We start from the raw sequence: 25,720 nt of genomic DNA, 5'->3' as shown, positions 1-25,720 counted from the left end.
TTGACAGGATACATAGTAGACCCTTAACCAAGATAGGAAACTTGGAGGAAGAGCAGATACTGCAGGAAAGACAATGACTAGGTTTGTGTCACGGAATAAGGATACTTAAGTTCAATTTGCAATGTGTTGAGATTTAGGTACATGATATTAATGATACCTTAGATTTTTGGGAATTGTCAGGATACAGGTAGAACTAGAAATGTGAGAGCAGATGAACTGGCACAGAGATAGCATAAGCTGTTGTTAAGGTGACCAAGATGCAACCCTGTGGAATACTGACTTTTTTTTTAAACAGAGATAAACGAAGGAGTAGATACTTATGGTACTGTACCCTAAAGTTATAGTTGATTTGTCTCACATTCAAAGCCTGTCAATATGTGAACTCTCTTTATGATAAAATTAGGATAGCTCATTTCATAATACCTGTGGATTTCAATAAGAATCAACACTTTAAAAATAAAAGTTATAGACATTTTAAGTGTACACCATGATGATTTGATACATACACACAGTGAAATGATTACTAAGTCAAGCTAATGAATGCATCTTCTCACAGTTACCACTTCCTTTGTGATGAGAGCACCTGATATCTAATCTCTTAGCAAATTTCCAGTATTATTAACTATAGTCATCATGGTGTATGTTGGAACACTGATGTTTTAGGGTCAGGTGGAAGAAATAGAGCCAGCAGAGGAGACTGAGAACAAGTAATAAAGGTGTAGGAAAACTAAGAGAGGCTGATGTCACAGAGTACAAAGAGATTTCTAGAAGGAGTAACGGTATTAGAATAAAATGAAGATTGATGTTTAACCCATAAAATTTTAATTAAAAGACCAAGTAACCTTAATCAAAATACTGTCAGCAGTAGATTGATGGAGGCAGAAGCTAGAGTTCAGTGAGTTGGAAAGTTGAATAGGAGGTTGAAAGAGCAGATACAATTTTTCTTATGCTTCTGCATTGCCCTGCAGAATCCTGTGCATAAACTCAAAAATGATGAGAGAATCCTAAAATTTCAGAGGTGAAAGAAAGTCTTGTTACTATATAAGAGAATAAAGACCAGAGAGTTTTAGTGACTTGTTTGGCCAACCAAGTTTATATGGAGAAATGGTGGCAGAGCCAAGATGAGATCCCTTCTTTTTAAGTCAAGAACTGATGCAGTTGGTATAGACTGAGAGCCAGTCAGTCTGGGTTTGAACCAACACTGTTATTCACTGGGACCTTGGGCAAGATACTTAACCTCTCTCTACTTTAGTTTTCTTCACCTGAAAAGTGATGATAAAAATAGCATATATTTCATAATAGTTGTGAAAATAAATAACTGGCACATAGTAAGGACTCCATAATACTTTTGACTTTAAAAAAAGTCTTTAAGATGCATAGTTCTTTTGCATTTCTTTTATTTGTAACAATAGGAATCTGAAACTATATAAAGGGAAATTTTTATTTTGAAATAACAATTTTAGAGATTAAAAGCATTCTTCCTTATACTGAGTTTAGATTTCTGATATATAATGTCTCATACACATCTTACTACTAAAGCTCTTTGGTTGCTTAAAGGAAATAATGTGTTCCTTCTGTAGTATGGGAACTTCCTCCAAAATAAGAAATTTTGTAGCCAGATTATAAAATTATATAAAAGTTTGTGAGATCAGCACTACACTAAATGAAGATATGGAGCTATCTAAGCACAATCCTTGCTGTCAGGAGATCATTGGCTTTTAGGGGAGAGAAACTAATAAATGCCATGAAGTTTATACATGGACAGTGATATTTCGAAGAAGGGTGAATGATTGCTTCTGCTGAATAGAGAAGAGATCAGAAAAAGCTTCAAGAGGTATAGCTGGAGCTGAATCTTGGAAGAGGAGGATTTCTGAACAAAGTAAAGAGCAGCATGTTTAAAGGTACAGAAGCATGAAGTTTAACACATTTGGAAAAGCATTATATTTTCTGGAGTCCAGGATTGAAAAGAGACAAGAGGATACCAGTGAGGCCAAACAGAAGGTCGGGAGTGAGATGATGGGAAGCTTTTAAATTTGAATTTTGTCTTGTAAGTGATGGGAGACATTTCAGGGTTATGATTTGTATTTTGATTCCTCTCTACCATGTCATTTTAAAGGCATTCTCCCATAGGATAATGAATGCATGTTAAATCTAAATAGGCATTGAACTTAATCACCCACATGACATTGAAGCCTAAAACTAGAGTTTGTGTAACTGGGAATGCATCTAGGTGAGTGAGTTAATAAAGGTTTTTGGAAGAAGAAAGCACAAGAAATTTGTTTTAAATGTTTTCTCTTATTGAGCATCTATTATACGCTAGACACTTTCATGTATTTTAGCTTATTATTCCTCAGTGCTATTATTCCCATTATCCAGAAAAGGAAAAATGGACCTTTTGATTAAGTGACTTGCTCAAGGCATGTAGCAAGTTAAGTGGAGTATGAAATTTAACTCCTGTCTCTTAAGGTCCAGTGTTCTTCTTACTGCTGCAGGCATTGTCAGCATAACGTCTTCAGCCCTCATGGGTATCCATGCATCTTTGCCCCTCCTTGATGCTGATACAGAAGCCAAGAGGACAGAGTAATTCACAATGACTTCAAAATATTTAGTTTATCATGGTAAAGCTAGCACTGGGGGAGACTGCCCTATAGGTACTAGTTCATATATAGCATGTCACTCAATGGGATTGTTTTACATGTTTTACATGACTAGGAAAGCCGGAGAGGTTTGAGATTTGCAGAGCTTGGGATGGGTTTTCTTCCCCTTCCTATATATACTTCATTCACATGTGTTTCTCTTAATATTTTGTAGGTTTACCTTAAGGTAAAGGAGCCTATATTCCATCAGGTAATTTTTGAAAATCATTACACATTTGATTGTTTGACAATACTTGCCTGCATTGTGTTTCCTTTTCTAGTTAATTATACACAGATAACAATTCCTGAAAATGAAATGGTTGGTGTCCTAAGAAAGTTGTTGAAAATAGAGGCTGCAAACTGAAGTACCCATAGAGCCAGTTCTGGCAATAGGATACCCAGACACTGATGCCCAGGCCCAGCTAGCTAGCTGTTGGTAGTTAGTGATGCTGGTACAGCACTGCTCTTTTTTTTTTTTCTTTTTAATTTTTTTATTAAGGTATTATTGGTATACATTGTTATGAAGGTTTCACATAAAAAAACAATGTGGTTACTACATTTACCCATATTATCAAATCCCCACCCCAATGCAGTCACTGTCCATCAGTGTAGTAGGATGCCACAGATTAACTATTTGCCTTCTCTGTGCTACACAGTTTTCCCCTTGATCCCCCAAATCATGTCTACTAAACATAATACCCCTCAATCCACTTCTCCCTCCCTCCCCACCTGCCCTCCCACACCCCTCCCATTTGGTAACCACTAGTTCCTTCTTGGAGTCTCTGAGTCTGCTGCAGCGCTGCTCTTAGAAGCAGAAAAAAAACCAGGCAGCATTGTGCACATATATATATATAAAGTCTTTTTAATGGCATTATTTTCTAGAAAAGATAGACTGAAAATTCTTTATCTATTTTCCCCCTAGTAGCTTTTTAAATACCTTTTTAAGGTGGGAGGTTATTTACATTGAGAAAAGCCCGTAATAAAATCAGAGTGAAATAAAGTAGCAGATCCTCAATAAAGAGAGCTATTGTTTATTGAATGCTACCATGTGCTGGGAACAATGGTCATCACTACACAGAATCTAATCTTACCTGCAGTGTTACAAATTAGGGATCATTGTCCACATTTTAAGGGAAATAAGCCCAGAGATATTAAGTAATTTGCCCCAGGGTTACACAGTTACTAGTGGACAGAGCCAGGATTGTAACCTAGATTTGTTTGCTCCTGTCACTCTTCTTTTAACTAGCCAACATTCATACATACAAACATGCATGCATCCATACCTGCATATTTCAGGAGTATCAGAGGCCTTGTTTTAGAATATTTTGTTCTTATAAAACATTAATGTTCCGAAACAGCAGCAGACTCACAGACTTCAAGAAGGGACTAGTGGTCACCAAAGGGAAGGGGTTACAGAGGGTGGGTGGGGAGGGAGAGAGAAGGGGATTAAGGGGCATTATAATTACCACTCACAATATAGGGGGGTCATGAGGAAGGCAGTACAACACAGAGAAGACAAGTAATGACTCTATAGCATCTTATGATGCTGATGGACAGTGATTGCAATGGGGGGGACTTGATAATATAGGTGAATGTTGAAACCACAATGTTGCTCATGTGAAACCTTCATAAGATTGTATATCAGTGATGTCTTAATTTTTAAAAAAGTAATGTTCCTGTAACTTTTTAAAGTTAAGTTGGACAGTTGTCACCTAACTGAAATCTATTTCTTAAAATAAATTCCAAAATCATGTTATTGTGCCTTGCATTTCTTCAGGCCACCTGAAAATAGATGTATTAAGTGATGTTATAGGAGAGAACATTCTTACTTTCCTGTTTATTATAGCTTGAAATGACATCATTATATAATTACCTTTTTATTTAGAAAGATTTATTGACAAGGTAAAAAAATGAAGTAAGTTCATATGAAGAATAGTTTTTATAAATTTCTTGTTTGCCTTTATAAGAAAGAACAATCATAATCAAAAACACAAAATTTGGAAATTTTGGGCTAATTTTTATAAGTTTATGACAATCAATTTTCCATTTTGTGTTTTAGGTCTTTTTGGCACCGTGTTTGTATAACAAAAGTAACAAATCATTCACGTAACTTCCGATACTGCAATTTCCACATGTTTTTCCAGTGATAAATATTTTCTTCTGTATATAGTAGTAAAGTTTGCTGATAGGAAGGGATTCAGGAAAAGTTCATAGGCTTACAGTAAATACTAACTAATATTAATATAACACAACAAATAAGACATGGCTGCTGGTCTCAAGGAGCTCACTGTCTGGTCAAGAAGATAGACTTGTAAAAAAAATTGTAATATATACATACATCTTGTAATAAATATGTAAAAGCAGTGCTAATGTAGACAAAGGTACAATTTTATCTTAGATTACTCAAGATATAGCTAAATTACTATTTTCTTTGGTATTGAAAAACAAATTGGGGGAAATGGCCCACTATTGGTATTTCTTGCTACTTAGTAAAGCTTTATTTGAAGAGGCCTTTGCTCAGATGTCTTATCTAGAATACCCTGTGTTGATCTATTGAGTAATTAGAATTGGTACTTTCTATTTTTACTTATGACTTTAAAAAACTTAAAAAATATCCCCAAATATTTTCTGGGTATCACTTGTAAGAAAAGAAAAGAGAACTGCCTTTTCTGGGAATCTTCTATTTGTCAAGGTTTGGAGTAGTGCTTTCTCATATAACTGTTGATATTCTTATGTGCAGAACTTAGAAAAACTGTTTTGTAATGTCTAAGTGGAAAAATTGTTTTGGAATTTGTGACAAGATTTACAATAACTTTCAAAATCTTGAAAATAATAGGAAAGGAGGAAAAAAGTAATGTTGTCTAAAGGAGCTCTGGTTTGAAAGTTTGATATCTTGATTTCTGACCACTTTGTTATCTGTGAACTCATGTCTTGCTGTGCCTATTCTTCGATTTCCTCATCTTTAAAAAGTTCAAAACAAGGAAAGATATTATTTCACAAGAATGATATAAATAAAAATAATTAAAAGATAATGCAAAACAAAACAGCATAATAGTACAGTGTGATACTGAAAGTACATATTAAAATGTAAGATGACAGGCATAAATTTCTGCTTATAATAATCAAGGAAAGCTTCTGCAAGGAGATACTTGAGTTGGGCCTAGAGAAATAAATGATGATAAACAATTAGTAGGGAAGAGTTAATATAAATACTTTAAAAGTCATGACTCCAGATGATTGCTTCCCTGTGGGAGAAAATACTAATAACAGTTCTTCTTTATTAAATCCAAGGTGATCAGACATCTCCAGAAGAGAGCCAAAAGCTATTTATTTAATTTGATGGCCTTGCGTAGGGCAATATTCAAACCACATAGCTGCTATATCCAGTAGAAACACAAATGTATCTTAAGCAAGATAATGAAAGAAAAGCATAGATGAGAATAGATTAAAAGAACATTTAAGAAATTAGTGAACCCTCTGTAAGCAGCTAATCGACAAATACCTCAGATGAGATCTCATGTAATGTCACCAACAGTACTATTGTCAAGATCTTCCTGCCAAAGTAGATGTCTCCTAAAGATTGTTTCTAGACATGACATATCAATATTTTATTACTCTCCCTTCTAATTTGACTCTCAAGGTTTGTAAGAAAGAACACACTATGTGAAAAAATTGCAAAACTGGAACTTAAGCAGATTTATCTAAATTTTATTGTTCCATTTGTTCTTTTTATTTACAAATTAGGGATGTAAGGAAACTAAGCACACTTGCAAAAGAAGTTGACATATTTGAGTATTTACTATATGCTAAGTATTGTATATTTTTTCATATAGTTTATATAGATCAACTTACCTATTTTACTAAAATATCAACAAATCTATAAAGAAATTATCATCTTCATATTATAGGTAGATAACTGAGAGTCAGACAGATTAAGTAATTTGTCCAATGTTTCTCACATAGTTACTGATAGACCTGGAAATTTAATTCAGGTCTTTTTTATTCCAAAGATCATATTCCTTCCATGACATGATGAAGCCCCTGTAACACATTACTTTGGAATCTAATTTATAGTCAGAATGATCAATTTTTAAGACAAGTGAAAAATGCTACTTAAATTTTAGTACAGTGAAGAACTTAGTAGAAAAAGTGTGAGGACTGAATATGTAAAACTTAGGTATAGCTATGCTTTGCTTTAAGTAAGCTATAATTCAGTTATCAACTTTAAAAACTGCCCTAAGTCAAATATAAGTGAAGTACTTTGGGAATAGAAAAAAGACTAAGTAATTACTATAGAAGGATTTCAGGAAGGCTTCATACAGGTGACATTAGGGCAGGATTTATTTACCATAGAATGCCCTTTTCCTAGAGTATCTCTTTAACATCTTGCAGCACAGTAGTTCTCTGGGGGATACTATTTGGGAGATCCTGTGCTAAAGTACAAGATCCTGCAGAACATGAGAAGAGAAAGGAAGAGTGGAACCGAACTGTGAAGCACTGGATGTCATACTAAAGTTGGATCTTATACTTTTGCCATTGACAGAGGCATGACATTATAAAATCTATTTCAGATAATTCTGGCAACTATCTGTAGGATGGATTAGAAGGCTGTATGGTTTGGGCAGAAGTAGGATTTAAAACTAGTTCTGAATATTTTTAAAAAATGTGTTTTTACCAGTAGACCACATTGGTTTATGAGACTTGTGAAGTTGTTTTATAAAATAATATCTACATTTAGCTTATTAGTATTTAAATTATCATCAAATTATGTAAGATGCACCAACTTTTCAGCCTTATATGAGACTAACTTACATTAACTCTCAAAATAAAACACCTCTTGCATCCCTGTTTTGACTGTAATTATAGGAATTCAAGACACAGTCACCTAATTCAGTCCCTTTCTTACAAATGAGAGTCCATAGCGGTTACCATAGGTGAGGGGTGGAGGGGGGGCAGGTGTAGAGGGAGGGAGAAGGGGATTGAGGGGTATTATGATGAGTACACATGGATGGTGTGGGGGGGAGTCACTGGGTAGACAGTGTAGCACAGAGAAGACAAGTAGTGACTCTGTGGCATCTTACTACACTGATGGACAGGGACTGTAATGGGGCATGGGGGGGCACTCAGTAATATGGGTGAATGTAGTAACCACATTGTTTTTCATGTGAAACCTTCATAAGAGTGTACATCAGTGATACCTTAATAAAAAAAAAAGGGAGTCCAAGGTGAAGATAAGTGAAGTGACTTGTTCAAGGTTATATAGTGAGGCAGTATTCAGATGGTAGAAAAATCTAGATCCCCCAACTGCAGCCCTTGGCTTTTTCTGTTACAGGTTCTATACTGTGTTTAGGCAATAGGTTTTCAGTAATATAGTGAAACTCCAAATGCCTAAATTCCATTACCTACCACCACCACAGGTTCCCACTCACTAGGGCTTTATCCACAAATCCCACCTCATCTCCCACTCTGATGAGATGTTCTGGACCGCAGGTGAGCTGAGTGCCTTTGTCTTAGAGTGAAAGACTTGAGCTCCTTCTGGAGATCTGAATGTGAAGCTGATCATTATTTTGGTGGATTAGTATGGGAATTCTTTATTGTTTAAATATTTTTATTTTTAAACAATATCAAACTTATAGAAAACTTGCAAGAACATACAAAGAACTTTTTCCCCCTGAACCATTTGCAAGTATGTTGTAAACATGTTGCAGCATGATCACTTAAGACAGTATTTACCAAACTTCTCGACTGTAAAGTTATTCTTTGTCCCTTCATAATAAGAACTTAGTAGTGAAGTTCGTTGAGACTTATGAAAATAGTCTTTGAGATTTAGAAACTTTTAACTTATTTTTTAATCTCTCTGGACTCTCATGTATTCCTACTTTATTCAGTGGGTTATGATTTCTTACTGTCATTATTTGTTTTGGTGTACAAATAGTCTCAGATTTGACTTGACCAGTGAAGCCCATTCAGTGTGGTGTCTGTGTCCTTTTGACATGGTCCTATCATTCTTTGAGTATTCCTTACCTTTGGCGCGAGAAGATGTTCCAGGCTCACCTTGTTCTTTCCCTACCCTAGGCCTGAAATCAGCCATATCTTCATGGAGTCCTGGTTCTTTTTAGTGGATGTTGGAATGTAGCAACCAGATCCAAGTGCTAGAAATTTGATTGCATATGTCTCTCCTCTATTAGACCTGAGATCATTGACCCAAATGAATAGTGTGTCTTTTTATCTTTGATGAATGCCTCATCCAAGGGCTGTCACTCAGTCAATGTTCAATCAGTACTTGGTAGAAAATAAACTGGTCAACTCATCAGTAATGTGGAACTCTTCTCTATGTTTTGGCTTAATCCAAGGAATATAGACCATAGGAATGAGTCATGTAGAATGTTAACTCTGAGGAAATATTGAGTATCAGTCTCCTTTATTATTACCAGAATAATTACTATCTACCTACAGTTTCCAAGGTCTCACATTTAGGTTGCCCTTTAACCTCTCAGTTCCATCCATCTTCAAATCTTTTGGCATTTTCATGCCAACTCACAGAACAAAATATATGTCTTTTTCTGCTTTTCTTAATATAATTTTCTTTTTACTGATAAAAATGCAATCTAAAAAAAAATGCAATCTACTTTTTTTCTAAGCTATAGGTTTCTTGCAGATAAATACCAGGTTATGCACAACATATTTATAGGATGCTTTAGCAGAGAGAAAACACTAGTAATATTTTCATAGTCTTTGAGCTTGGAGACTGAAAAGAATTATTGAATATGGAAAAACATAAAAATTCCATATAAAAATATTTTAAATTAAAATTGCAAGAAGCAGAAAGTATGTTATATTATCTTTTTTATTTAAAAAATGACTAATATATGTAGAAAAAAGTTGTGAAGGTTATGTGGCCCATTCTAGCTACAAGAGAGCCTAGGAAATCAAGCTTTTATAGCTGGACATGTTGCTAGCCAAATAAAATCAGTCTTCTCTAAAAAACCTCAGTCATGAAGAATTGGAGACTAGGAATGGGAGAAAGAATGCAAGGATAGGGTGCATATGAATGCAGAAATATTTAAGAAGCAAGTTTAAAAGGGTTTAGATTTATGCTGTTATAAAATAGGAAAGAATCAGGGGCTCTCTTGTCCCTCCTGGCCTGAGCCAGGAGCTCTGTCCTCTTGCTTTATCTCTAAATAAAAGCCTCTCACTTGCTCTCCTAAAAAAAAAAAAAAAAAGGAAAGAATCATTTGCTGAAAGTGAAACTAAAGGGAAGATCTAGAGTGTGAGGCAAAATTATAGCACTTGTTCAGGTGTCAGCAGATAACTTAAAATTTCATGAAACCATTCAAAATTAAAATTGACATAGAACTTTTGATATTGGTTATTCACAAGCAGGCTCTTGATTTATCAAATGTTAGCATGACTATCACATAATTATACATTTAAAAAATTCTGTTCTTTAAAATCTAATGAAAAATAAATATTTACATTTAATTGGGAGGGCTATTTTTGAAGGCAAAATATACTTCATTTCCCAAAGAATAATGATTTTACTGACTTCACTTTTCCTTTCTTATTCAGGTCATGTATGGAATGTTGGTCTTCACGTTAGTACTTCGATCTATTTATATTGTTACATGGTGAGTAGTTCGGATCATCGGCTATGACCAGAGTACATTCAGGCAGTAAATCTATAGCCTAAATTGAAATAACACATAAAGCCCACTCCAGCAGGGATCTTGATAGAAAACTACTACCCAACACTTATTATATTACAGAATATGTATTATACTGTATAATATACTATATAGTAATATACAGTATATTATGGTACATTGCAAAGAATACTAGGCATCATTTAGAATAAAAGAGTTTCAAAATTAAACTTAAGGAAAGCTATATGAGATGGTCTCCTTTTTAATATTTATAATGTACATTAAAGGTTTTGAAAGCTACAGTTATAAAATCTGTTTTTGTTTCTCAAACTACTTGGCTAAGGAACCCTTTTTATAGAACACTTCTAAAGGAAGGCTATTAATGTCACAAAGAATCAGTATCTCAGAAAATGATTTAGGAAAAATGAACACTATCTTTATAGAGTTTATGAAGATTAAATAATAAATGTTCATATGAGTACCTTACATAGGGCCTGACCATACTGTAGGTGCTCAATAAATAGTATGATTTATGGGTTTCTTTTTTTTTTAATAAAAATTTTTATTTTGAGGTAATTCTAGAAGCACATGCATTTGTAAGAAATATTAGAAAACCCTTTACCAATTTCCTCTAATGGTAAAGTCTTGTGAAACTACAGTACAGAATCACAATCAGGATTTGACATTGATAGAGTCAAGATAGAGAACAATTCCATCACCGTAAGGGTCCCTATTGCTGTCCTTTTGTAGCCACACTCCTACTACTCCACCCCCTCACCACCTCACCTTAACCCCTGGCAACCATAACTCTTGGCAACCACTAATCTGTCTTTCATTTCCATAATTTTTTTTCATTTCAAGAATGTTATATAAATGGAATCATACAGTCCACATAACCTTTGGGATTAGCTTTTTGCACTCAGCATAATTCACTGGAGGTTAATACAAATTGTTGAGTTTATCAATAGTTCATTCCTTTCTATTGCTGAGTAGTATTTCAGGATATAGATATACCACCATTTAACTATTCACCTATTAAATGACATCTGGGTTGTTTCTAGTTTTTAACTATAATGAATAAAGTTGCTGTGAATTTTTTACAAGTTTTGTGTGAATATAAGTTTTTATTTCTCTGGAATAAAGGCCCAGAGTGGAATTGCTCGGTTGTCTGATAATTGTATGTTTAGTTTTCTCAAAGCTGCCAAACTGTTTTTTAGAGTGGGGCTACCATTTTATATTCCCGCCAGCAGTGTATGAGTGACCCAGTTTCTCTGCATCCTTGTCAACATTTGGTATTGTCACTGTTTTTTATTCTAGCCATTTTTATAGGTATGTACTGATGACTCACTGTGGTTTTAATTCTCATTTCCCTAATATCCTATTACGTTGAGCACATTTTCATGTGCTTATTTGCCATCTGCATATCCTCTTTGATGAAATGTCTGTATCTTTGCCCATTTTTTAATGGGACTGTTTCTCTTTTATTCCAGTTTGAATTTTACATAGTCTAGATACTAATCTTTCATCAAATATGTAGCTCACAAATATTTTCTCCCAGTTTGTACTTGTCTTTTCATCTTCTTCACTGGGTCTTTCATAGAGCAAAAAATTTTAATTTCAATGAAGTCCAGTTTATTAATTTTCATTTTATGAATCATGCTTTTGATGTCAGTTCTGAGGACTCTATGCCTAACCTTAGATTTTTCACCTGTTTTTTCCTAAAAGTTTTGTATACTTTTACATTTTACAGTTAAGTTCATGGTTTATTTTGAATTAATTTTTTAATCAGGTGTGAGGCTTAGGTTAGGGTCTATTTTTTTTTTTTAACCTATAAATGTCCAACTGCTTCGGAACCATTGGTGAAAGGCTATCCTTTCTCCATTGAATTGCTTTTATAACTTTCTCATAAATTATTTGGGCATATTTATGTGGATCTATTCTGGGTTTTTTATTCTGTTGCACTGATCTCTGTGTCTATTTTGCTAACAAGGCCACACTCTCTTGATTACTTTAGCTATAAAATAGCTTAAAATCATACAGACCAATTCCTCTTACTCCTTCTTCAAAATTGTATTAGCTATTTGAGTTCCTTTGACTTCTGATATAAATTTCAGAATAACGTTGTCTATATTTAAAATATTTTTGGGGTTTTGATAGGAATTGCATTAAGCCTGCATATCAATTTGTAAAAAATTGACATCTTTACTATATTGGGTCTTCCAGTCTATAAACACAGTGTATCTCTCTATTTATTTAGATCATCTTTGATTTCTTTTGCCAGCATTTTGGAGTTTTCATTTTGTGAGCAGTTATAAATGGATTGTCTTTTTAACTTTTGGTCACCTCATGTTTATTGCCATTATGTAGAAATACAATTGATTTTCTTTATGTTTACCTTCTTCTGCCACCTTGCTGAACTTAATAGTTCTAGGACCCTTTTATAGATTACTTGAGATTTGCTGCAAATAGGGAAAGTTTATATCATCCTTTCTAATATACATGCTTTTAATTTCTTTTTTTGCCTTACAGCCTTGACTAGAACTTCTAGAACTATGTTAAACAAGAGTGATGAGAGCAGATATCTTTGCCTTGTTACCAGTTTTAGGGGAAAAGTATTCAGTCTTTCACCATTAAGTACAATATTAGCTGTATGGTTTTTATACATGTTCTTTATCAAGTTGAAGAAGTTGCTCTGTGTTCCTAATTTTCTGAGAAACTTTCTCATGAATGGATGTTGCATTTTTTCAATTCCTTTTTCCATATCAGTTGATTTGATCATATGATTTTTTTCCTGTAGTCTGTTAATATAGTGGATTATATTGATGGGTTTTCAAATAATTGTACCATCTTTGTATTCTGAATGAACCCCTTAGTCTTAGTCTTGGTGTAAAATTCTTTTTATATATTGCTCAGTGATACTTGTTAGTATTTTGTTAAGGAATTTTATGCCTATATTCATGAAGGATATTGGTTCACAATTTTATTTTTTTGTAAAATCTCTGTCTGGTTTCTGTATCAGAGTAATGTTAGCTTCATAAAATGAATTGGGAAATGTTTCCTTCCCTTCTATTTCCTGCAAGAAATTGTGTAGAATTGGTGTTAATTCTTCTTTAAATGTTTGGTAGACTTCTCCAGTGAAACCATCTGTGCCTGTAGTTTCTTTGGGGATAAGATGGGGAGAGTTTTAAAATTACAAATTCAGTTTCCTTAGTAGTTACAAGGCTATTATGATTATCAGTTTCATATTGTGTTAGCTGTAGTTTATGTTTTCTGAGGCACTGGTCTTCATCTAATTAGTCAATTTTTGTGTGTGTAGAGTTGTTATAATATTCCTTTAATGTCCTCCTGATATCTACAGGGTTTGCAGCAGTATTGGTGATGTGTGAGCCTTCTCTTTCTCTCACACACCTTTTTTTGGTTAGTCTTGCTAGAAGTGTGTCAGTTTTATTCTTTTAAAACCCAAATTCTTGTTTCATTGATTTTATCTATTTTTTCAATTTTCAGTTTCATTGATTTCTGCTCTTTTCTTTATTATTTCCTTCCTCCTGTTTGTTCTGGGTTTATCTTGCTCTTCCTTTTCAAGGTTCTTGAGATAGAAGCTTAAATTATTGATTTGAGACTTTTCCTCTTTCCTACTAAACATTTAGTGTTGTAAATTTACCTGTCAGTACTGTGTCTCATGAATTCTCATATTTTTAATTTTCATTTTCAATGTATTTTTGGGGGGAGTTAGTTGTCATTTTATTGTCCTCTTAATTTTTCTGCAGTGAATGTGTATCACCAGCAAACATGGTTCTTAATGAGATGAAATGTACAGTCATTTGATGTCTCCATTTCTGTGTTCTGAGAAATTCTGTCCCAATTGGTTGTAAAGTTTCAGTCCTGGGAGTCAGATGATTAGAATGCCAAATTGCCACTCCTATCAGCTGTGCCCCACCCACCCTGGCTATCTCTGAGATGGCAGCCCCTTTCTTAACTCTTCCTGCTCTGGGCCTGTTTTTTCACTGGGTGGAGTGGGAATATGTTACAATGAAACCAATAGAACCAAATCTCTTATCTTATTCTAACCTAGCATTGTTTCAAGGACCAGAGACTGAATTCAGCTGCTGGAGCCAAAGACCATGAGCTCCCTGTTGGACAGTCCCAGTCTGGAAGTGCATGGCCCCAGGCAGGTGGAGTGACTAGGCTCTGCAGAGGGAGCATGTGCCGCTGCCTGGCTTTTTCCCCCCTCATATTACTGAAAGAGATTAGCAGCATAGCAAATATTTGATTTTTAGCTAGGTAGTCCCATTGACATTTTCTTTTTTTCCAATTGAAGTATAGCTGATACTCAATCTTATTTTAGTTTCAAGTGTACAACAAATTGATTTAACAGTTACTCATATTATTAAATCCTCATCCCCACTAGTACATCCTTGGCAACACTTGTTATTTCTTATCTTTTGGATAGTGACCATTGTGACTGGTGTGAGGTGATACCTCCTTGTGTTTTGATTTGAATTTCCATGATGATTACTGATGTGAAGCATCTTTTCATGTGCCTGTTGGCCATCTGTATTCTTTGGAGAAATGTCTGTTCAGGTCCTCTGCCCATTTTTTTAATTGGGTTATTTGTTTTTTGGGTGTTGAGGTGTATGAGCCTTTTATATACTTTGGATGTTATCCCCTTATTAGATAAATCATTTACAGATATATTCTCCCATACTGTAGGTTGCCTTTTTGTTCTGCTGATGGTGTCCTTTGCTGTTTAGCAGCTTTTTAGTTTGATATAATCCCATTTGTTCATTTTTTATTTTGTTTCCCTTGCCTGAAGAGATGTGTCCAGGAAAAAATTGCTCCTACTTATGTTCAAGAGATTTTTGCCTATGTTTTCTTCTAAGAGTTTTTATGGCTTCATGACTTACATTCAGGTCTTTGATTCTTTGAGTTTACTTTTGTGTGTAGAGTCAGACAATAATTCAGTTTCATTCTCTTGCATATAGCTGTCCAATTTTCCCAGCACCAGTTACTGAAGATACTGTATTTTCCCTATTTATATTCATGGCCCCTTATCATACATTAATTAACCATATATGTGTGGGTTTATATCTGGGTTCTCTATTCTGTTTCATTGATCTAGGGGTCTGTTCTTGTGCCAGTACCATATTGTTTTGATTACTGTAGCCTTGTAGTATAGCTTGAAGTCAAGGAATACAGTACTCCCAGCTTTGTTCTTATTTCTCAGGATTGCTTTGGCTATTTGGGGTCTTTTGTCATTTTCCATATGAATTTTAGAAGTATTTGTTCTAGTTCATCGAAAAATGCTGTTGGAACTTTGACAGGGATTTTACTGAATCTGTAAAATGCTTTGGGCAGGATGGTCATTTTGACAATATTAATTCTTCCTATCCATGAGCATGGGATAGATTTCTACTTATTTGTGTCTCCTTTAATTTCTTTCATGAGTGTTTTATAGTTTTCAGAGTATAGATCTTTCATCTCCTTGGTTAGGTTTATTCCTAGGTGTTTTATTATTGTTGATGCAATTATAAATGGAATTGTTTTCCTGATTTCTCTTTCTTCTAGTTCATTGTTAGTATCTAGGCACACAGCAGATTTCTGTGTGTTAATTTTGTATCCTGCAGCTTGGCTGTATCAAATTATTAGTTCTAATAGTATTTTGGTGGCATCTTTAGGGTTTTCTATGTATAATATCATGTCATCTGCAAATAGTAACAATTTAATTCCTTACCAGTTTGAATGTCTTTTGTCTCTTTGTGTTGACTGATTGCCCTGGCTAGGACCTCCAGTACTATGTTGAATAAAAGTGTAGAAAGTGAACATCCTTGTCTTGTTCCTGAACTTAGAGGAAAAGCTTTCAACTTTTCACCATTAAGTATGATGTTGGCTGTGGGCTTGTCATATATGGCCTTTATTATGTTGAGGTATGTAACCTCTATACCCATTTTGTTGAGAGTTTTTATCATGAATGGATGTTGAAGTTTGTCAAATGCCTTTTCAGCATCTATTGAGATATTTATGTGGTTTTTATCCTTTTTGTTAATGTGGTGTATAATCTTGATTGATTTACAAATATTGTACCATCCTTGCATCCCTGGGATAAATCCCACTTGGTCATGATGGAGGATCGTTTTAATGTATTTTTGAATTTGGTTTGCTAATATTTTGTTGAGGATTTTTGCATCCATGTTCATTATGGATATTGGTCTATAATTTTCTTTTTTTGTATTGTCTTTGCCTGGTTTTGGTATGAGAGTGATGCCGGCCTCATAGAATGACTTTGGAAGTATTCCTTCCAAATACTTTAAGAAGAATGGGTATTAGCTCTTCTTTAAATGTTTGGTAGAACTCAGTTGTGAAGCCATCTAGTCCAGGAATTTTGTTCTTAGGTAGTTTTTTGATTACCATTGAATTTCATTGTTGGTGATTGGTTCAGATTTTCTGTTTCTTCCTGGGTCAGTTATGGAAGGTTGTATTTTTCTAGGAAGTTGTCCATTTCTTCTAGGTTGTCCAATTTTTTGGTATATAATTTTTTGTAGTATTCTCTAATTTTTTGGTATATAATTTTTTGTAGTATTCTCTAATAATTCTTTGTATTTCTGTTATATTCGTTGTGACTATTCCTTCTTTGTTTCTGATTTTGCTTATTTGTGTACTCTCTTTTTGTCTTGACAAGTCTGGCTAGAGGTTTATCTGTTTTGTTTATTTTCTCAAAGAACCAGCTCTTAGTTTCATTAATTTTTTCTATCATTTTATTCTTCTCTATATTATTTATTTATGCTGTGGTTTTTATTATATCCCTCCTTCTACTAACTTTGTGTTTCATTTGTTCTTCTTTTTCTAGTTTCCTTAATTGTGAGTTTAGACTATTTATTTGGGATTGTTCTTGTTTCTTGAGGTACATCTGTATTGCTATGTGCTTCCCTCTTAGGATGCCCTTTGCAGCTTCCTAGAAATACTGGACTGTTTTTTGTTTGTTTGTTTGTTTGTTTGTTTGTTTGTTTTCATTTGTCTTCATGCATTGCTTGATTTCTGTTTTAATTTGTTCATTGATCCATCGATTATTTAGAAGCATGTTGTTTAGCCTCCATGTGTTTGTAGGATTTTTTGTTTTCTTTGTTTAATAATTTATTTCTAGTTTCATACCATTGTAGTGTGAGGAGTTGCTTGATATAATTTCAGTCTTTTTAAATTTATTGAGGCTCTTTTTGTGGCCAAGTATGTGATCTATTCTGGAGAAAGTTCCATGTACACTTAGAAAAATGTGTAATCTGCTGCTTTGGGGTGGAATGTTCTATAGATATCTGTTAAGTCCATCTGCTCTAATGTGTTGTTCAGTGCCTCGGTTTCCTTATTTATTTTTTGTCTGGTTGATCTCTTTATTGATGTGAGTGGTGTGTTCAAGTGTCCTACAATGACTGTGTTATCTACCTCTCCCTTTAATTCTTTCAGTATTATTTGTTTTGCATGTTTAGGTGCTCCTCTGTTGGGTACATAGATATTTATAATGGTTATATCCTTTTGTTGGACTGACCCCTTTATCATTATGTAATGCCCTTCTTTGTCTTTTATTACTTTCTTTGTTTTGAAATCTATTTTGTCTGATATAAGTACTGCTACTTCTGCTTTTTTCTCCCTATTGTTTGTATGAAATGTCTTCTTCCGTCCTTTCACTTTTAGTCTGTGTATGTCTTTGGGTCTGAAATGAATCCCTTGTAGGCAGCATATAGATGTGTCTTGTTTTTTTATCCATTCTTCCCTGTATGTCTTGATTGGTGCATTCAGTCATTTACATTTAAGGTAATTATTGATAGGTGTGTACTTATTGCCATTTTAGTAATTGTTTTCTTTTTGTTTTTAATAGTTCCTCTCTGTTCCTTTCTTCCTCTTTTAATTCTCTTCTCTTGTTATTTGATGATTTTCTTTAGTTTTGTGGTTGGATTTCTCTTTTTTACTATTTTGTCTATCTATTATAGGCTTTATGGTTATAGTTACCAAAGGTTCAAGGATAGCTTCCTGAATAGATAACAGTCTATATTAAGTTGCTGATTGCTCTATTCAAACACAATCTAAAACTACTTTTTTCTTCTTTTTCCTCCTCTATACTTTACATATTAAATGTCATAATTTTCACTTTTTGTATATCCCTTGATTGATTTTGTGTATAGTTGGTTTTTCTCCTTTTGTTTTAATTTCATACTTGCTTGGTAATTAATTGGTCTACTATCTTTACAGTGGGTTTATTTTCACTGGTGAAAACTATTTAGCCTTAGGAACATTTCCACCTATAGCAGTCCTTTTAATATATCCTGTAATGCTGGTTTCATTGTTATAAATTCTTTAAGCCTTTGTTTATCTGGAAATTGTTTAATCCCTGCTTCAAATTTAAATAGGTAGAGGATTCTTGGTTGAAGGTCTGTTTCATTACATTAAATATATCATACCACTCCCTTCTTGCCTGTAAAGTTTCTGCTGAGAAGATAGCCTCATGGTGTTTCCCATGTAAGAAATCTTTTTTTCTCTTACTGGCTGCTTTCAATACTCTCTCCTTATCCTTAATCTTTGTCATATATGTCTTGGTGTTGTCTTCCTGGGGTTCCTTTTGTTAGGGGATCTCGGTGCTTCCATGACTTGAGTTTCTTATTTCCTTCCCCAGACTGGGGAAGTTGGGTCTCAGAGACTTTCTATCCCTTTGTCTCTCTCTTCCCCTCCTATATACCCCTATTAGGTGAATATTGTTTCATTTGGATTGGTCACACAGCTGTCTTATCATTCTTTCATTCCTAGAGATCCTTTTTTCTCTCTGCTCCTCAGCTCATTGTGTTCCTGTTCTCTAATTTCCATCTCATTGATTGTCTCCTCTACTTGCAGCAATCTATTTTCCCTCCATTGTCTGTTTCATTTCAGTCACTGTATTCTTCAGCTCTGAGTGGTTCTTTTTGAGCTCTTGTATCTCTTTTGCTGAAGTCCTCCCTTAGATCTCCAATAATTTTCTGTAGATCAGTGAGCATATTTATGACTTTTACTTTGAAATCTTTATCAAGAATATTGGTGACCTCTGTTTCATTAAGCCCTCTTTCTGGTGTCTTATCCTATAGTTTTGTTGGAACATATTCCTCTGCCTACTCATTTTGTCAAGGTTCTGTGTTTCTTCCTTTGTATTAGGTGGATCTGTTATGCTTCCTGGTCTAGAGAGAAATGGCTTTATGAAGAAGGCATCCTGTGGTGCCCATAATCTCAGACTCTTTCCTCTCCAGTGCCTGGTTCTTCTTTGCTGTGGAGCCGCAGTTGCTATCAGTGGGTAGTGGGTAGTGCTGCCTTTCTGTCTGTCTGCTGGCAGTGGTTTATCTCAGTCTGCTAAGGCTGATGGTTTGCCTCAACTGGTCCTTTGTGATCAGATCAGTGGCTTCTGCTGGGATCATTGTGGGTGGGCTGCCCTCTGCCTTCCCTGTAGCAGTGGCAGAGCTGCTGGGTTAACAGAGTAGGCAGGGCAGTCACACAGTGAATTGCACAATGGCAGGGTGCACAGCTCACAGTGATGGCATGTCTCCTGGTTTCAGAGAATGTGGGCACTCTGCAGTGGCTGTGAATCATGCAGCAGGAGGGCACCTGGGTGTGAAGCAGCATAGCAAGTAGTGTGCTGGGACATTGTGAAGATGCATGGAAGCAGTGGGTCACACAGTGGAAGGGCCCATAGGCTGACAGGCCAGTGGCAGTAGCAAGTGATGCAATGGGAGGCCATGTCTGCAGAGGCATACAGCTGCTACAGCGAGTCACATGGATGGCCCCTAGCTACAGCAAGTTATACAGTACCAGGCTTGGCTTCCCATGGGGAGGAAGGTACTCTCAAGAGTTGGCTCCTGCAGGCAACTCCCCTTTTGGGCTGAAACAGGGTAGTGAAAGCTGGGAGAGTCTCTCTCTACCCTCTAGGCAGTAAAGTCCAATGCTACTGGGCCAAATGGTCTGGCACATTGGTGGTACGCGGGGAAGTGCCTTGTTGCTGAGCCACCATCAAGTGGATGGAGCTTCTGGGGCCCCCAAGAGTACCCAACCTGTTGGGTCAAGGGAGGGTTGGGGAGGTATTATCTACCTGCCCTTTCTCCTGCAGAGATAGTTCTGTCCAAACCTCACCCCTCTGGCTACCCTCCTGCTGCTGTCAAGTCTTTCAAATTGCTGCCTCTGTATTGGGTCTCAGCAGGACCAATGGAGCATGCCTGTCCTGCACAGGTGCCTGGTGTCTCAGGTCCTAGAGTGTTTCAGCTGTCCCTAGTGTCCAGTCCCACTAATCATCCAGAACCCAGTGCAATGTGGACTTGTGTTCCCAGAATAGATCCCCAGGGCCAGGTGTGCAGTGTTCCTGGATGCCCATCTCCATCCCACTCTGCTTATCTTCCCTACCTTTGGGCAAAGATGGGCAAAGCGTTTGGGTCCTGCTCATTTCTAGCTGTGCCACTTTACCCTTTTCTGTTTGGTCTTCTTTTCTTCACCAGGTGTAAGTGGTCTGTTCTGTAGTCTTTAGGTCTTTTTCAGGGTTAATTTTACCTGCTGTCGGTGCTTTCTTGGTGTATGTGAGAGGAGGTTTCTGACTTGCCTTCCTACTCTGCCATCTTGAGCCATTCTTTGGCTTCAGTGTATGTTTTTAATTTGCCTTGAGACTTCCTTTTTGACCCATGAAACCATGAATTATTTAGAAGTATGTTGTTTAGCATTCAAATGTTCAGATATTTTCCTGTTATTCTTACTGATTTCTAGTTTGATTCCACAGTGATCAGAGAAAAATACTCCATATGATTTCATTTCTTTTAAATTAGTTGAGGTTTGTCTTATGGGCCAGGATTGGTGTATTTGAAAAGAATATGTATTCTGCTAATGTTGAGTGACATGTTCTGTAAAATGTCTATCTGTAAAATATCTGATCATATTGTTTGATATTTGTGTCAGAAGTCACCAAGACCACCCTCAGGTTCACTGATTTTCTAGAAGGATTCACAACACTCAGGAAAGCTGTTATACTCATGGCTTATGTTTATTTTCTAGAGGTCAGACTGGTACAGCATAGCCCAGGGACCCACATAAACAAAAGAAAGCATTACTACTAATCGCATTATTAGCATAAACCTAATGATGTGGCTTAAAGTGTCAGGGGAGCAGGCCCTATTATGGAGCAGGATATTCCAAGGACTCAGAGGTTGCCTTCCAAGAACCAGTCCAGGATGAACCCTTTCTTTGGAATCTGCAGTGTTTACACATGCCAAGCCCACTGAATTAGCCATTTGCTGCACAACATTGAGTTCTTTCATATCCTTGCTGATTTTCTGTATAGTTCTATCACTTGTTAAAGGTGATAGAGTATTAAGTCTCCAGATAAAATTGTGTGTTTGTCTATTTTTCCTTCATTCTGTCAGTTTTTACTTCATCCTGTTATTTACCCTATTTTGTAACTCTATTAATTTAATACATAGACATTTAGAATTGTTGTCTTCTTGGTAGATTGACCCTTTAGTCATGATGGTCTCCACTAACATCATAGGAAATGGGGAGCTCACTGCTGCTGGGTGAATGAAAGTCCCAGCCCCTCCCTGCTTGACCATAGTCTGGCAGGAAGTTGGGGCACCTTATGGTCTGATGGGGAAGAATGTCTAAGCTCCCCACTCAGCCTTTGCAGCATGAAAGGGGGTGAGGCCAGTTTTTTTCTGTGGTGTTTGGTTACAGAATAGTGGTTGTTGCTAAGCTTATTGTCTTGCTAGGCTGCCTTTTCCCTGGTGCTTTGGTTAGAGAGAGAAGGCTTGTATGGTGGTTGGCATTTTTGTGTGTGCCTAATGGTGTTTCTAGGTTGCTAGGTTTTTCAGTTTTAACTCCAGGTTATATGAGGTAAAAAGAAAACACGGAACTTATCATTGCAGTGTTACCAAAGTTGCAAAGTCCCTAACTGTTCTGCTTTCTTCTTCCCACCTTTCAGAGTTTTCTCATGTTTGTTTAGAACATGTGATGTTCAGGGTTTTTATTGTACTTAATGGGAAGAATAAGGAACTTCATTTTCCAGGAAGCAGAAGTCTCCAGCTTATTCTGTTTTTAATCTAGGCACCTTACAAAAATGTAAAGCATAAAATGCAGTCCTTGTTTGTCTTAAGTGCAGTCCGATAGATAGGATACCAGTACTTTTAGAAGCACAAATGACAGACCTGTAAAAAGTATGTAACAGAGGAAATACCATGAAATAAAAACATCTTTCTTGCATTTGCCTTGCCATAGCTTCTTTCTTATATTTCCGTTTGATGATCATTTCATTTAGTTCATTTAGTACTGATCATTGTATACTTACCTGTTTGCCCAACTGACTATACATTTCTTGAAGTCTTAGTTATCTTGGTAACCCCTGGAACTCAAGAGTACTGCTTACCAGTAGAGATTTTTAAAATCAAAATGAAACTATAATTTCTTTTAATATGTCTAAGAAGAAAAATCTGAAATCTCTCCTGTAACGAAACATCTGGGAATTCTGGATAAAATACAACAAGCATAGTTTTAATTGCATAACTGAGCTCAAAATAATATAAAGAAAATTCCAAAGCATCAAATCCAAAGAAGGAGCTACAAACTAGACTGACAAATGAATTCTAAGATCATGATCAACTTGAAAGCATTTACAGAATGCCTGGATGTCAGAATCTTAGGTTTGAATAGCTCCAAGAGAGATAGAAGACAAAACTTGCAGCATGTTTACGATTGACAGTTGGAACTGAGCAGGGACTATCACATACACTTGTACACATAAAGCCAACACCACCAAAGTGATAACACTGTCAGTGAAAGGCTAAGCTAGAGAAAATTTGCCCTTTGTAACAGTAGATGACAAGGCAAGTTGTCTCTCAGTCTCAGTTTTAGGTAGGAAAAATCACTCTCCTGAAAATTTATAATCACTATTCTGCCTTCACACAGGTTTAGGATTCAAATGCACATAACCTTTATTGTTTGGGAAACTTCAAGGTATAAATTAAATCAAACTTACCCAAATTTTATAAAGCCCCAGTATACCTAAGAGAAGCAAAAGCAAATAATCTTCAAAGAAGTGTACCCTTAATGTGGGATTTCTGCACATTGGAGATGAAACATGCACACTATCAGTAATTCTAAAACCAGAGGAGGAAATAAGCTACTACAAGCAAAAGCCAGGAGAAAGAGAAAACAGCAGAAATAAACACCCCAAAATAGATGTTGAAATACTGCTGAAAGATGCTGAAGTAGCTATTTAAAAGACATTTAATGAAATAAAAGAAAAAATTAAAATGTGCCCAAGGAACAGCAGATTATGAAAAATGAAATTCCAGATTTGGAAAAGAATCAAAAAACTTCTGACATAAAAAAAAAAATTGAAATAAACTCAATGGATAACTTAAAAGTAGATTAGACACAGTTGTAAAGAGAATTAGTTAAATTGGAAGATGAGCCTAAAGAATTAAGCCAGAAAGCATCCCAGAGAAATAACACTTCTGATTACAGTCCCAAAAGGAGAGAATAACAAAAATGGGGAAAGAAAAGATTCAAAGATAATAGGTGAGAATTTTCTAGAAGTAATGACAGACATGATACCTCAGCTTCAAGAATGATTTCCAAGCATGATAAAAGAAAGGAGTTCTTTCTCAGATATGGCAGATATGATTAGCTCACTCGTTCCTCCTTTAAGTGTGCCTTCCTGTAATATAGGTGCTAAAATGCTAAAAGCTCTATTAACTATATTTTCTTAGCATATAAGTTTCCAGATACATTCAGGTTTCACCAACCACATTTTCACATGAGACAAATTCACAACTAAGTCAGGGAGAGAAGTAATAGTATGTAAGACATTTACTTACTGGTATGGATCTAGTGTGTGCATCATGGCTCTGGAACAGATGTGATGGCAGCTTTCGGATCAGTGAATTATAACTAAGATGGTGTGATGCTGACTATAACAGTTGTTCTAGAGACTTTGCAGTTCTTCAGCTTCCTAAATATGAAAATGAAAAATTTCCTTTGGAAAGCTAATTCTGTGATAGTGTTCATAAGTCATTCCTAAATATTGCTCATTCAGCATTTTGTTGGAATTGAAAGTATTAAATTCTTTTCTGCTTTACATAGAGATATTATATATAGTTGAATCCTGATTGATACCTGTAGAAAAGGCACACTGAAGTTGCTAAAATCCAAAGACAAAGATCTTAAAAATATCTAGAGACAAAAGACATATTGCCAGCAAAAGAATAACAAATAATCTACAACAGATTTATCAACAGTACTTATCAACAATGGAAGCCAAAACACAGTACACTATTATCTTCTAAGTGCTGAGAGAAATTAACCATCAACTTAGAATTTCTATACCTTCATATCTTTCAAAACAAGAGTGAGATAAAGACATTTGAGACAGACAAAAATGGAGAAGGTTTACCATTATAATTCACTAAAAGATCTCCTAAATGATATTATTTTAGGAGGAAGCTGAGACACAAGAAAGAACAGTGAAGGAAAAAAAGGTGATAAACACATAGGACTATATGAACAAAATATGACTGTTTAAAATAATATCTAATTGAGAGATTTTAAAAATGGAACTAAAATAGTAAACAAAATAACAAGATACAAGAGGATAATCTTAGTTACATAGTTACTAAGGTCTTTTCTATTTGGGAAGAAGGTACATATGATGATTAGTTATAGATTTAACATGTACAGTTTTGGTAACTTCTAAAAACAGTAATTGGTTTTACACTAACTTTTCAAAAACTTAAAGGAGTAAGTGGATAATAAAACTGAATCCAAAAGAAATCAGGAAAATAATGGGGGAAAAGAGAAGGAGAGAAAATAAAGGGAAAGAAAAACAATTAAAAACAGACTGTCAAACACAGGAGAGAAATCTAGCTATGTGCTGTTCATAAGAAACATGGTTAAAACATAAATACACAATAATTGTGTAAGAAAAGGATATTAAAAGATAAATGCCACACAAATACTGACTAAAAGAAAGTTGGACTAGCCATTTTAATAACATGCAAAACAAATTTAAGGTATTTTTCAAAACTAATGTGTTCACTATATTATTATTAAAATATTGAATTTACCAGAAAAAAATGGCAATTCTAACCTTGTCTGGAAATTTTCAAGCAAAAATTGACAGACTTACAAAGTGAAATAGGTAAGTGTTCCATCATGCTGAGATGAGACATGTTAACTTAGACCAAAAAATATGAACAAGTGTATAGATCAAATTTTGCTAACACAAAGCAAATGACCTAATACAATTAAAGAATGCAGGGTCCTCTCAAGCATGCATGGAGTAATTATGAAATGAACCAGATACTAGCTTCAAAGCAAAGTTCAACTTTAAAAAATTGGTGTCTTGCATAACATGTTCTCTGACCATGGTGCAATTAGTTACAACAAAACAGTCTTGATTAAAATAGC

The 25,720-nt window shown here is 35.2% G+C and overlaps 1 protein-coding gene across 3 annotated transcripts in view; it reads left to right on the top strand.

Annotated features, from left to right (window-relative positions):
- The window catches only part of ACER3 (alkaline ceramidase 3), a 177,008-nt gene that overhangs the window by 116,256 nt on the left and 35,032 nt on the right, over positions 1–25,720 (top strand). For all 3 annotated transcript variants that reach the window (XM_073215990.1, XM_037010619.2, XM_037010620.2), the window contains exons 6-7: positions 2,812–2,847; positions 10,206–10,264. In XM_073215990.1, the coding sequence (XP_073072091.1) occupies positions 2,812–2,847; positions 10,206–10,264 (95 nt within the window). The remainder of the gene's footprint in view (positions 1–2,811; positions 2,848–10,205; positions 10,265–25,720) is intronic.

Source organism: Manis javanica, chromosome 11 (genome assembly GCF_040802235.1).
Source record: "Manis javanica isolate MJ-LG chromosome 11, MJ_LKY, whole genome shotgun sequence".
Classification (NCBI taxonomy): domain Eukaryota; kingdom Metazoa; phylum Chordata; class Mammalia; order Pholidota; family Manidae; genus Manis; species Manis javanica.
The sequence above is the reverse complement of the archived record's forward strand: the minus strand, read 5'-3'. Positions and strand labels throughout refer to the sequence as shown.